The sequence below is a fragment of the Bolinopsis microptera genome, chromosome 7 (assembly GCF_026151205.1).
Source record: "Bolinopsis microptera isolate Bmic1 chromosome 7, MBARI_Bmic_1.0, whole genome shotgun sequence".
NCBI classification, from domain to species: domain Eukaryota; kingdom Metazoa; phylum Ctenophora; class Tentaculata; order Lobata; family Bolinopsidae; genus Bolinopsis; species Bolinopsis microptera.
In genome coordinates, this window is record NC_087078.1 from 15,107,069 (window position 1) to 15,120,744 (window position 13,676).

At 39.4% G+C, this 13,676-nt stretch overlaps 2 protein-coding genes across 2 annotated transcripts in view; one reads left to right on the forward strand and one right to left on the reverse strand.

Annotated features, from left to right (window-relative positions):
• LOC134818425 (dynein light chain Tctex-type 5-B-like) overlaps nt 1–13,676 on the reverse strand; it is a 66,527-nt gene that overhangs the window by 19,334 nt on the left and 33,517 nt on the right. The window contains exon 2 of the mRNA XM_063827968.1: nt 8,734–8,795. Coding sequence (XP_063684038.1) covers nt 8,734–8,790 — 57 coding nt within the window. The 5' untranslated portion in view covers nt 8,791–8,795. The remainder of the gene's footprint in view (nt 1–8,733; nt 8,796–13,676) is intronic.
• Nucleotides 1–13,676, forward strand: part of LOC134818419 (kynurenine 3-monooxygenase-like) — a 927,626-nt gene that overhangs the window by 10,606 nt on the left and 903,344 nt on the right. The window lies entirely within an intron of this gene.

Sequence of the window (13,676 nt, forward strand, 5' to 3'; positions counted from 1 at the left end):
ACAACTTTCTTAGATTCAATATTAAATTGCAGTTAAATTGTAGCTAAAGCTGCCAAGTTGTAAATGTCTAACAGTGCTAAAATTTTTAAATGAAAATTAGGCATTACCCGGAAAATCCGTTAAGATAAGGAGGACATTTTTATATAACATTGTTCATGAACTAATTTGAGCTGCACGATGTATTAAATCAAAAGTAAGGACTTTTGTCAAATTTAGGCGTACTTCATTTTACCAATTTATAAAAATTCTAGACAATCCTTAAGGGGGGGGGGGGGGGGGGGGTTCACCCTGATTTTTTTGTGAAACTTGGTTTCGAGATAGTAGTTGACCAACAAACTAGGACCAGTGACCGAACTTTTGAGGGGGTCCCGGACCCCAACCGCCAAACGGTGCCCGCGGGGCAGCCACGCCCATATTTGGTCCAAATTAGGCCCAATTTAGCCAAATACCCTGAACATGCCCAAAATCCTGATTTTAGGTGCTCTACTTGTAGCAAGTGGTCCCCTGAACTCGTATATGAATTTCCATTAAAATTGGACAAAAAATGACTGAGTTATGAGCAAAAAACCATATGACCATATTTGGGCATACGCACCAAATTTGATCGAATTTGGCCCATAAATTGGTCAAATATCAATATTTTTGAATGAAACCAACTTTATATGAAAGGTAAGCCTATACTACACATTATCTATGATTATCAGCTCAGTATCTACCTAACTGTGGATTCTGTGTTCAAATAATCGCAAAAAATGAACAAAATTGCCCATATCTCAGTTTGCGATATTTGCAAAACTGATTTCGCTCAAAACAATAGAACTCAATAGGGTTTCAATATTTTTACATGAAATTTTCAGAATCAACGTAGAATCGCATTTCGACCTTAAGTTTTGTATTGGAATTTTGAGTTAGGCCTTTAAAAAAATTTGGCGGCCAAATTCCAAAATTTGCAATGCGAAATTAATATCACAGATGGAGGAACTTATCTGGTCTACTTCAAGTGTAATTTCCGGGACAGAATCAAAATTATAACTTTTTATTTTTAACCGAAAATACAGTGAAAATTTATACTTTAATGATCCTGTATTATACTAGTATTATATGATAACTTTTGGGTATATGTATGAAACCTTAGATTTCATGAAGTAGAAGCGAACCATAGCCATGCTCTTCCAGGCGCACTAAAAGAAAAACCAACGAAACCAAAAAAGTATCCGTGCTATTATTATATAGTTATTTGCTATGGTTTTCCTTCCCTTTTGTCATTTGTACCTCTGCTTCCTCAAAACATCAATAAGTCAATAACCAGTAACCTAAAGTACATATTCCATGTTCACACTTCACTGTCAAAGCATCATATTTAATAGTGCCGGATTACCTCAATGTTAGACTAATAGAGTAATAGTTGAACCTGTTCTTGGTGGTTAAATCCTTGGAGAGAGTTATTCCCGTATGGTACCTTAACCCCTCACTATTAGTCGCTTGGCTGCGGCGGAGTCTAACAAGTGACTAGGTGAGCGGGCGGGCCGCAGCACTCTTGTTGTCGGAACCTATCTACAGTAACAACTATCTCAGAGAAACCTTGTGGCAGATCCATGAGGAAATACAACTATGATGACGAAGTATCTCGCTGTCCTGTCTGTCAAAGAATTTATTGATTACCTCAATGTTCCGTATCATCCCCGGAAACCACAATATCGGAATATCCAAATACGTAAACAAGCATTGTGCCGGAATCCGATTTGTGTTTTGCTTGATATTGAACAATAGACCGCTTTCTAAAACTTACTGGGCGGCGAGAGCACGCTTTGATCTAGGCGAGATACTGACGGGGAGTGGTTTGATTATTTTTAAGAAGGAAAAAGGAATTGCGGTCATTAATTCTAAGTTCTTTTATTTTCCTATTTTGTAATTGTATAATATTCTTTGTCGGTGCAGTTTTTTCTGCTCATTTTGGGGTAAATTGACTACCAGTTAAAGGTCTCAGGGGTCAAGAGTGGGGTTACCGGTTAAATTTAATATATACAACTTTCTTAGATTCAATATTAAATTGCAGTTAAATTGTAGCTAAAGCTGCCAAGTTGTAAATTTCTAACAGTGCTAAAATTTTTTTCCCTGCTCTTGCCGAAGGCAAAAAGATCGTAGGGAATAAGTAATCGGGTTTGGATATATAAGCTATCCCGATGGACCTGCGGTGACGACAAAAGTCTGCTCCTTCGCAATATAGACCACTCCCCCATAATAATGAGTATAGGAAGCGTCTGTTATGCTGCGCGCGACGCTCGGCGTGTGTTAGTTAATTGCATTATCCAACGCGAATTTCAATTGTCGAACGATGCTGTTCAAATCAAATTAGCCCAAAATTTGTGCGCGGCGTACTAAATATTCGATTACACGCAATCCTGCACGCGCGCAATGACAAATTACGATGAAAATATTGCAACTTTTTAACAACAAAATAATCCAATATATAATTTTTATTAATCGATAAAATTAACTTTTCGTTGCAAATATTAACGGTTTAAGCAGGGAAAATTAATCGTGCGTGGTGTAACCGCGGCGAAATTCTTGTTGAATGAAAATTAGGTATTACCCGGAAAATTTGTTAAGATAAGGAGGACATTTTTATATAACATTGTTCATGAACTAATTTGAGCTGCACGATGTATTAAATCAAAAGTAAGGACTTTTGTCAAATTTAGGCGTATTTCGTTTTACCAATTTATAAAAATTTCAGGCAACTTGGTCGTTTAGCTCCGGACAGTCTATGCAACGTCTATGCAACGTCCATGCAACAACAAAAGAACCGTCTATGCAACGTCTATGCAACGTCCCTGCACAATGAACACTCTATGCACACTCCCTGCACGGTCAGTCTATGCAACGTCTATGCAACGTCTATGCAACGTCTATGCAACGTCCATGCAACAACAAAAGAACCGTCTATGCAACGTCTACGCAACGTCCTTGCACAATGAACACTCTATGCACACTCCCTGCACGGTCAGTCTATGCAACGTCTATGCAACGTCTATGCAACGTCTATGCAACGTCTATGCAACGTCCCTGCACAGTACCATATGAACACCGGCTACTAGCCGGCTACTAGCCGGCTAGTAGCCACTTTTGTAATAACAGCTCCTCAACTTCACATTACCAACCGGCTACTAACCGGCACTTGAAAAGTGGTCACTAGCCGGCTACTAACCGGCTACTAGCCGGCTAGTGACCACAAAGTGGCTACTAACCGGCTACTAAGCGGTCACTAGCCGGCTATTAGCCGAGCTCTAGAGCTCGGTTTAGAACCGGCTACTAATAGGTCTGCTTTAGAGCCGGCTAGTGACCGGTTAGTAGCCGGTTAGTAGCCACTTGGTGGTTACTAGCCGGTTAGTAGCCGGTTAGTAGCCGGCTAGTGACCGCTTTTCAAGTGCCGGCTAGTAGCCGGTTTAGAACCGGCTACTAATAGGTCTGCTTTAGAGCTCGGCTAATAGCCGGCTAGTGACCGCTTAGTAGCCGGTTAGTAGCCACTTTGTGGTCACTAGCCGGCTAGTAGCCGGTTAGTAGCCGGCTAGTGACCACTTTTCAAGTGCCGGTTAGTAGCCGGTTGTTAATGTGAAGTTGAGGAGCTGTTATTACAAAAGTGGCTAATAGCCGGCTACTAGCCGGCTAGTAGCCGGCTAGTAGCCGGTGTTCATATGGTACTGTGCAGGGACGTTGCATAGACGTTGCATAGACGGTGCATAGACTGACCGTGCAGGGAGTGTGCATAGAGTGTTCATTGTGCAGGGACGTTGCATAGACGTTGCATAGACAGTTCTTTTGTTGTTGCACGGACGTTGCATAGACGTTGCATAGACTGTCCGGAGCTAAACGACCAACTTCCCAAATTTCACATGAAACGAACTTAGATCACGATTCTAAATTGCGCGTGCACATACGGGCTGACCTTAAAGCCTTAACATACCCACAATTTGGGCAGGATCAATATTTTGAGGTAAAAAGCATCTGATGGCAAAATTTGACATCATGTCATGAGTTTTGTCACATTTTGTGTCATGATATGATTTGAGATCAGTATCACATCATCATGGGACATGAGCCGATCAAATTGAATAATTAAAGAATATATTATGACATCTAACTTAGGACTCAACTGCAAATACATTATCTTTCGCCGCGAATTCGCCGCGATTTTGCCTACTTTGGCTAATTGTCCTGGCGATTCTTGGCCTAATCAATCGCGATTTTCTTTTGTCCTTGTTCTCGTTAAGATCAATAGCATCATTTAAATTTTCTGATTTTCTGATTTTCATGCAGTTATATATAACTAGTGTAATCCGGCCTTCGGCCGGGATTTCACTGCCGCAGTTAAAAATTAAACGGTAGGAGTATTTACCCGCTGAGTCATAAACCCAATATCCAAATACGTAAACAAGCATTGTGCCGGAATCCGATTATAATGCTTACTGTAAAACTTTTACGTTACATTATATTTATAACAGTTACAAAAACAGCTGGATCTTGCATGATGAAACAGCAACCTGCAGAGCCAGTCAAATTAATTTTTATAAATAAAAAGACATTTTTACGTTTTATTGAATACCTTCTTTAACACTTATTCAACAAAGAACAACCAAATTAAAGAATGCGAACAAACAAAAAATTGCGTAAATTTTACGACAGACAACGGTCCAGAAGTCCTAAAACTTCATTTTAAAGTTTACATTACATTATATGTTTAATGATGTACTCATAGAATCACCCGGCCTCATTTCAATCAAAATTTTACCATCCAAGATACATTTAATAGTATATCTAGTCTATATAATATACAATATAGGGTGAAATGTTGAAAGTGGGGGAGCGATGCACGTTGTGAAATGCTAAAACTAACATGTCCAATAGGCCCGTCGTGTGGAAACATCTGAAAAAGTACTCACATCCCAAACTTCGCTGCCAGAAGTACCAGAAGTAGCGCTTATCCGACTGAAGGAGTTGACCGATATGACATTGGTCATTACTGCTTTCCTCTGCTTCGAAGTCATGATAAAACCGTGCCTTTAGTCCTTAGTTATAGTATACAGGACTGTCGATCAACTATAATCCGTACTGCAGCGGAACAATTACAAAATCTATTGAACTAGAAATTTAACAACGTTTGCAGAGGTGTTATAACGATAATAATATACCTTGCTATAAACTGCCCTCACACACGACTCAATCATTTAGTGAATCTGAGGTCATGTGAGAGACAGATTTCAATCTGATTCAGTGAACCTCACTCAATCAGGCGGTCATGTGACAGACACGTGGCTGGCATTCACAAGTAGAACAACTGTGGTTTTCGTGCTGGTCGAAACATGAATTTCTTTATAAGCTAGCATCCACCATTTATTTACTAAAAAGCCGCTTGATATGGAGGGGGAGACTATCTCTATGCTTGTCTGAGGTTACAAACTGCAGAAATAGAGGATATAAAAGTCATGTTCTGTCATGATAGAGAGCGAGTTTAGCCTATCTTTCATGCATGATCATATGAGAACTCTGAAAAGATAAACAGTCTCCGCCTCAAAGTTGATGAATGGTCTTTGATCAATGAGTGGAAGAAAATAAGAATCGTTAACCATCGTCAACGTTATCGTTGACGTTGGATGCAAGTTGCAAGTTGAATACATGATAACTATTTTAGCCAGCTATTGCAAAGCAATATCTTAAACCACAACCTCACTTCAGCCACATTTAACCTAAACCACATTTGGACTACCTGACGATGCCTCCACGCCACACAACGATTCAGGACTTTTTGAAAATTATAAACAACTTACTCCTGGTTAGCAATGTACAGGAGAATATTATTTTCTTGGAATTGGAAATGGTATTTATATATTTTATCGCAGTGTGATTGTAACATGCTTTCAGTTTCACTGAATGCCTCCCAAATGACCACCATTTAAATACGGTAAAATAAACAGGCTGGCCTAGAATTTAAGTAAAACATGTCATAACAAGTGTTAATTCCGAGCCACACAACACAACTGTAAATTAAAACCACAATTAAAAGAATATAAAACTCACATCTCCTGCAACGGAGCTGCTGGAGGCAACAGAACTCAGATCTGAGTTGACCCTGGAGCGTCTCCTGATCTCTGACGCTGCTATCACCTTCGTTAACACCTTCTTGTGCCATGATTTCAGCCTCATGTTTCACTGTATAGTAGCTACAAAGAGGTTTACAGCCAGAAATAAATGAACATTTACGGTCGCAAAAGCACGCAATGAAAAATGCAAATGAAGGCAGTGAATATTTTAATAATATTATACAGGAGCATAGTGAAGCCTCTCTCTGAGCCGGTTGATCGTGAGAATGCTTGCATAATAGGCAGCTTTAATAAAATCAACGAAACTAAGACAGCTCCATTGTTCAAGTATGTTTTAATACCAATCCTGGGATTACATTTACTACTCAGCAAGCACCGTTTCATCGCTGTCCAACATTATATAGTCGTTCTGGCATGGTCCGTCATCATTGAATCCTATAAAACTGCACTTGCTTGCTCTTTGCTATGATCACGTGAACTTTCAGCGCGGTTTCACGGTAACACCGCCACAGGCTGTCGCTTGCGAAGTTTTCTTTTAATCTTCATGAATAAAAACCGCGGCTAATCACCCTCGATCAAAACATCGAGCGACGATACCACGTATCTAAACATTAAGAACCGCGGGACAGTAGCGGTGGCCAATCAGAATGGCCAGCCAAGTTATATACCAAGTACAAATACACTCGGAGACAGAAGTAAGTATGAAAAACCTGCTTTATAGAACCTCACGACACGCTGCATTATTGGGGCACCCAGTCCAATTCATTTGCAACTTGTCCACTTTTCAGCTGGCCTAATAGTAGAATATTACGCCGTACATATTCAAGAAGACATTAGTAATATCGGCAATATCATTACTGACCTGTCGCTTAGTCGACCTTTTCCTATGATACAGCATATTTGATGTTCATGTTAAACTTAAATCATTAAAATAATTATCAAATAATGGGTAATCCACACATTTTCTTCCAAGAGGTTTGTATCAAGTTTCATACTTTTTATGTACCCACAACACAGTGTTCGGCACGGTAAATTAATTTTAGTGAACCGAAAAATGTTAGTAAACGTTCCGTACGTACACTACAAGTACAACTAATATTTTTGTATCAAGGAGGATGGAACGATTAATTTTAAAGAGGACATGTTGGATGATTAAGAGGGAAAGTAGGCCGGTGAGATATTAAAACTGTGAACGAGAGGTGAGGCAAATGATTGCGGCAAACTTATAGTTATATCAACACACATGATTGCCTGTATCCACAATTATATACGTTATATTCTGAATAACACACAATAAGAAAGTAAGAAGTAGAGCACAAATCATTTGTGATTAAATATGTTTAAGATAAAATATTTTTAGGATCTGTAGAGAAGATCGAGTAATTTATATAGCTGAGTGATATCTAACTTCTGGAGATAAAAATTGAAGAAATGTTGGGGACCTTTTCAGCGAGACTTTATCAAATAAATCATAAAATAAGTAGGTGACATGGTTGCTTGATTGGAGAGATGAGCTTAAACCTCACCAGCACGATAAGTCACACATCTCTGTCGGGGTTAAATGAGTGACTTTAGCAAGTATAATTAGTGGACACTCTAATTTCATTTACAGCAACTTTCAGTGCACATTTCACAGCAGCTTAACAGTTGGGAAGCAACCACATGCATATTATACACTCTTGACATTTCCGAATAAAGGAATAAAGATCTATTGAACGTCTCTCATTCACTCCATGTTTTTTTTTGGAGAATCACTGATCTTCAGCTTTGAGATCTCGGCCTAACTGGGATTCGAACTCGCAACCCCAGGGCCAGGCAGTTTAACCGACTAAGCCACCAGATGAGTGTTGACTCGTGAGCTCAGTGGGTTAGTCCCCCAGTTTACTGATCTCCAGGTAGTATTAGTAATAGTGAGCCACTTCTATACTAGTAAAGTAGTAAGTTCGAATCCCTCAATCCCGGGTCACGATGTCAGAGCTAAAGGTCAGTCCTGCAGACTCACCAAAGGCTTTCATTAGAGCATCGGAATTGAGACGAGTACATGTACAGCTGTAGTCTGTACCCAGGGTTGCGTCCCGACTGAGCTTCGGAAAGGACTGCAAAGGAAAGGAGGATTGGCACCTCAATAACTAGCTTGCGAAACAAATAAGCTTAATAATAATTCAACTAGGATGACTTAACGACCATATCCTGCAGATTAGGAGTCAAATATCAATATTTCCAGCAGTACAACAGATACTATCACGATTACAACAAATAGTCAAACGAAGACAGCATAAACAAACACCTGATAAAAATGAGTACAAATAACAAGCTAATAACGCATTAACAGAACTAGCAATGGCATATTGGCGAGATTTGATTAAACTTTAATGTACATTACATTTCGATAAAATTTGCAATTTGCCCTATTATTTATGTAATCTACTTTATTTTCAGCGAATGAATATTGAATATGAATGTGTTAGTTTAAAATGTTTTGAGGAAAAGTTAACTAAAAGATCCGCATTCTACTGGTCAATCAGAGACAGTTATCAAATCAAATAAATAAGGTTAGGAATAATAACCCGTCAAGAATTTAAATACTTGCATTATATTAGTAATTAAGTATGTATTAGTTATAAAGTAAACTGACCTGCTGTGAAGATGAAATAGATCGTCGTCTGGCAGACATTCCCGAGGATTGTGACATAACACCTGAGAAAGGAGAATGGAACTTAGATCTACAGTTCACGAAACTGATTAATAAAACAAAATGCCAAAATAATGATTTAACCCAGGTTCTTTACTACAAGCAAATGTAATATAATTATTAAAAATACGTGTCTATGACTGGCCTTTAGCAACAAATCAAATTAATGTCACAATATAACCCATTCTAAAATAAGCCTGCAATCTCTGTACGTGCAGATGTGCAGATGTGCAGATGTGCAGATGTGCAGATGTGCAGATGTGCAGATGTGCAAATGCTACACTCGATCCTACAAGTCTACTCATCGTAATCTAGAGAGCTCGAGTACTGAGACTGTACTGTTGAAATCATGAAAGTTCTGTTTTAAAACTAAAATCATCGCCGCGGCACAAGCTTTAGTGGCAAAAAATCGGCTTCACGCTGACATCAGCCTAAGACAGAACGTCCATTCGGTTCACAGAGAGTGAAGCGCACTGACAAAATTTCGTCACGATGCTAGTCAAGCAGCGGTCGATAACAAGAACTATACGGCCAGCGTAGGAGCCGAGGAGACCGTGTCTTAAGAATCACGGTGCTACAAACTGCTTTACGGATAAAGTTAGCGTTTTACCGTTACGGATAAATGCAAGTTTAAAGCTATCGGATAACATTGCACATCCGGAACAAATCTATTGATAAGGAGGGAGGAGCAACTGTTAATGTTATTAACAATTTGACTAATCTATTGATGTAAAAACAACGTACGGAATTTCACACAACACATGACACTGAGTCCATGACAAGAAGCTAGCTATTCTCCAGCAGATTGGGGACAGCATGCAAGGCATCCTCAGCTGATTAGCTTCTCCTCTCCTCAGGAGATATACCGGATTATAATGATAATAGTCGTGATAAAAACTTGAGATCCCCGTTTGTTTTGATGTTAGCATGCTGCCGAATACTGCTCTCTTTGCAGCCACCTTTCCGATATTTACTGCACGTGGGGCCCTCCTTGCTCCTGCATCACGAACAGTGGCGACCACCAGCTTTTGTTCGGGATAAGTGCATTTCAAGCTCGCTTGTTGAAAAGGCTTTGAGGAATGTTTTGAGGAAGACTAAGTGAGAATCGTAAACAGAAGCTGTTGAAGGCGGCGGTATTTCGAGAAAGATAAGAAATGTCAATCAAAGACGGGAAAATGAGGTAGCTGGTAGCTGCGATCAAAGTAGACATGTGATAAAGAACAAGGAAAAAAACTGTATGATGCTGTTACATGGTGTTATAAGTTTAAAGCATGTTTAAATCCGGTGTGAAACATGTTTAAATCCTTCACATACACCAATTAAAATATAGTATTCTAAGAAACATTTATATTTTAGTGATGAGATTGTTTTATTTAAGAATATAAAGAAGGGTATTATATTAGAATATAAAGAAGGGTTGATACCACTCAGAGGCAAATTCAGGTTTAAAACGGCCAGCTTCTCATAATAAGATAATACAAACAGCTTAGGTAAAAACAAGGGAAAATAGACTTCGAAATGAAGAAACAAGCATCAAGATAATTAAAAATTACATACGCGCTGATAGAGAGTAGAGACTCATTGAATGTTTACATCGTCATGGCAACGGATGGAAATGTCAGTAAAGATAAATCGATTTTCGTTTGTACTTGAATATAATATTTCTGAGCCTATGACATTGATCAGATAATTACATGAAATTGTATTGAAAATCCAGACGCATGATTCACGAAGCTGGCTTTACTTTCGGGAGATGTTGCAAGGAGATAACTGTTCTAGGGACTGGTGGAAATGTGGAATGGTTAACTATGTACTACCAGCTACCTTAACTACCCTACACAATGTACAGATGGTGTAAAAACTGCTTAAGTGCACTATAAATTATGTTAGGGTGACGTCACAACCGCCACATTCCCAATGACCTGCACTTAACCATCTATTGGTCATTATTATACATCTACAATACATTTGGACATCTATGATCTATTCGCCTCAGAGTTGAGCTATGGGATTGGGATGTCTATGTTGTCTTACTCGTAACTGTACTGCCTTACTAGTGACGGACCTGAAAAGGATACTAGGGACTAATATTGGTTCCGTCAACTTGATTTATAATTTAGTGAATTTGTGTGCCTCCTTACTCTGCATACTTTCATGCTTTGCTCGGATATAATGAAGCTTGAGAGCGGCGCCACAAGCTTCAAGAATAAACATCGTCCATCAAGATCGGAAAAAAATAGACCAGCTATTAAACAAACAAGTCTGATTAACGGTCGGTTAAATGAAAAATCTCATAAACGAAATTGCAGTATATCATTCTTTGCCACACACTTAGAGCTTCAGACAGACATGGTCACGTGATCACTGACGACACTCACGTCTCACATATATGAAGCAGAAGTAACCATAGACGTGAAAATAAAAGAATATTTTACTATCTGCTTGCTGTGTAAACAGTGATGATAGTAACACATATAGAAACGGAGCGAAGTATCGTACGACAGTAACACTTTTAAACGTTGAAAATATTACTTGGAACTCGGCAGCAGCAGCTTGCATGGTCAAGGATGCTTGTTGCCCACTCCAAGTTTTGGTTTTTTGACACCTCTGGGCTTCCGAAACAATTGATGCCTGGTTAGTGATAACCACATTGCAAACCTTGTTGAGACTAATGCTTGATGTTTGTGACCCAAGATTGCTCCAAAGTAGTATTAATATAATTCACGTCTGATAGAATGTCCATCCTGTTATCGTAAGAAAAGTGGGTGCTGGACCCAGGGCACGTGGTTCAATGTTTGATATGTCGGTTTTTATTCGACCCAATCAGAATAACAAATCCTTCAGATTTTGCAAGCGTGTTAACCGATTCTAAGTATAAAATTAAAAACACAGCATAACACGAGAATGTCAAGGCGGTTAAAAATGCAGTATATTTGAGCATTATAAAAACCATTATTTTTAAGCAGGCATCAATGCTCGAGTTCAGTAATAATTACCACACGTTGCATACCCCTCTTTAGGCCGCGATGACAGGGACAATGACATGAAATGTGGCAAAGTAATAAGTACGTTTTTATCAATATCATGCGACGAGGTTAACAAATCTAGAATGAAGATTAACCTCATAAGAATCGTCACATGACATTATAGAATGGCTGCACGACAAAGGGGGCCCCCCGATTATTAGGGGTCAGATCATATGACGTATAATTAGTGATGTGACGTATAATTAGTGATGTGATCCACCAGCGAAATGGTTCCAGAATCCTAAGGGATATGCAGGGAGAAGCCTCACCACAGCTTGACAGAGGTGAAAGTAGCAATTGCTCACATCCCATCCTGGCAAACTCTTCATAAAAGCATTCATAACAGCTTTCTCGAAATCTACTAAAATGGTACCAGTCTCCACCAGACAATGCTGGTCAAAATAGTGCTTAATAACATCTAAAACAAATTCATAAGTGTCCCCTTTCTTGTCACCACTTAAAATATAAACTAAAGGCACACATTTGTTGTCTACAACTGAGTGGATGGTGTAAGACTGAGGAAAGATCTTCGGTGATACATAGAAAGTGCCGTCTGCTATCCAGTCTGAGTGCTCCGACAGTGTCTTCATGTTCCTGCTCGTGGCGAATACGATGACTCTGACTCCCCGATCACCGCCAGGAAGATGTGAGGGCTGAATCCTTGTTCTTCTTCCGACAGTAGATGAATCCATCAGAGTCAAGTAGCTGTTGAGATCCTGTACGACCAGAGATAAATTTGGAGAAGGTAGGCATGTTGATAGAATGTAAGAATGCGATACTGTTGTCTTTCTACTACTATACTATGTTTACAGTATGTACTGAAGGGGTATCCTAGGAAGTTTCTTGAACTTTTAACAGGTACCCCTCCTCATTTAACCCTCAATTAAGTTTCCTATCATTCGGCTGAGTCGACCGAGGAGATCGCATAGATCCAATGTATCCTTAGCTAATCCCTAGACTAGGTGACACTGGGATTCGAACCCTGAACCTTCTGCGCAGAAGGCGGATGGTCTAACCACTAGGCCACCTAGTACATTTTCATCTTTCAGTATATATACCTAAGAACACTTGATCGGATCACTCTCCTTGCATGCCTTTGGCACGTACGTCTCACATCCCTTGATACGAGAACCCCCTTTAGCAAGAGCTCCCGTCCCTTATGTGATCTACGAGTCGAGCAGTCAGATCATGTTTACTTCTTAATGTACAGCTATGATTTACAGAATTGACATGTGAACTCTACCCTATATCTAGCTCATTTCTGGGTCAATTAAATTCTACTGATGGATCACATCACTAACTATACGTCACATCACTAATTATACGTCATATGATCTGACCCCTAATAATGGAGGGCCCCCCTTTGTCGGCCTCCCTATAGAATTAGAGTAGTGACCCGAGTTAGCATGCAACGCCAACATGGCACAAAGCGGTATTCTTGTCGTGCTATCCAATGTCTGCAGTGCAAATATTGGTTTTTATCGGTGATATCAACTCACAACACAACAAAACGAACATAATACTAAACTATGCATGCCTTATGCTAGTTGCAACTGGATGATATCCTATAACTGGGACAGAACAAAGGCTACTGTATTATTGGACATTCCAACGATAAAGTATGGTCATCCTACTTAAGTAACTGCAGTTACGAGGGGTAATGAGATTGCTATCAAACATCAATACGCCATCCCTCTAAACCATAAACCACATGGTACTGGAAATAAAAAACGAACTGCCACATGCCACGGAATTTACAGAATTTCCATAGGCAGAGAAGGACGAGAATGAAATTTCAAGTGCGCATGCGGAAATATGAACTCTTTTAACACTGACACAGATCTGTATTTGATGTGGTTG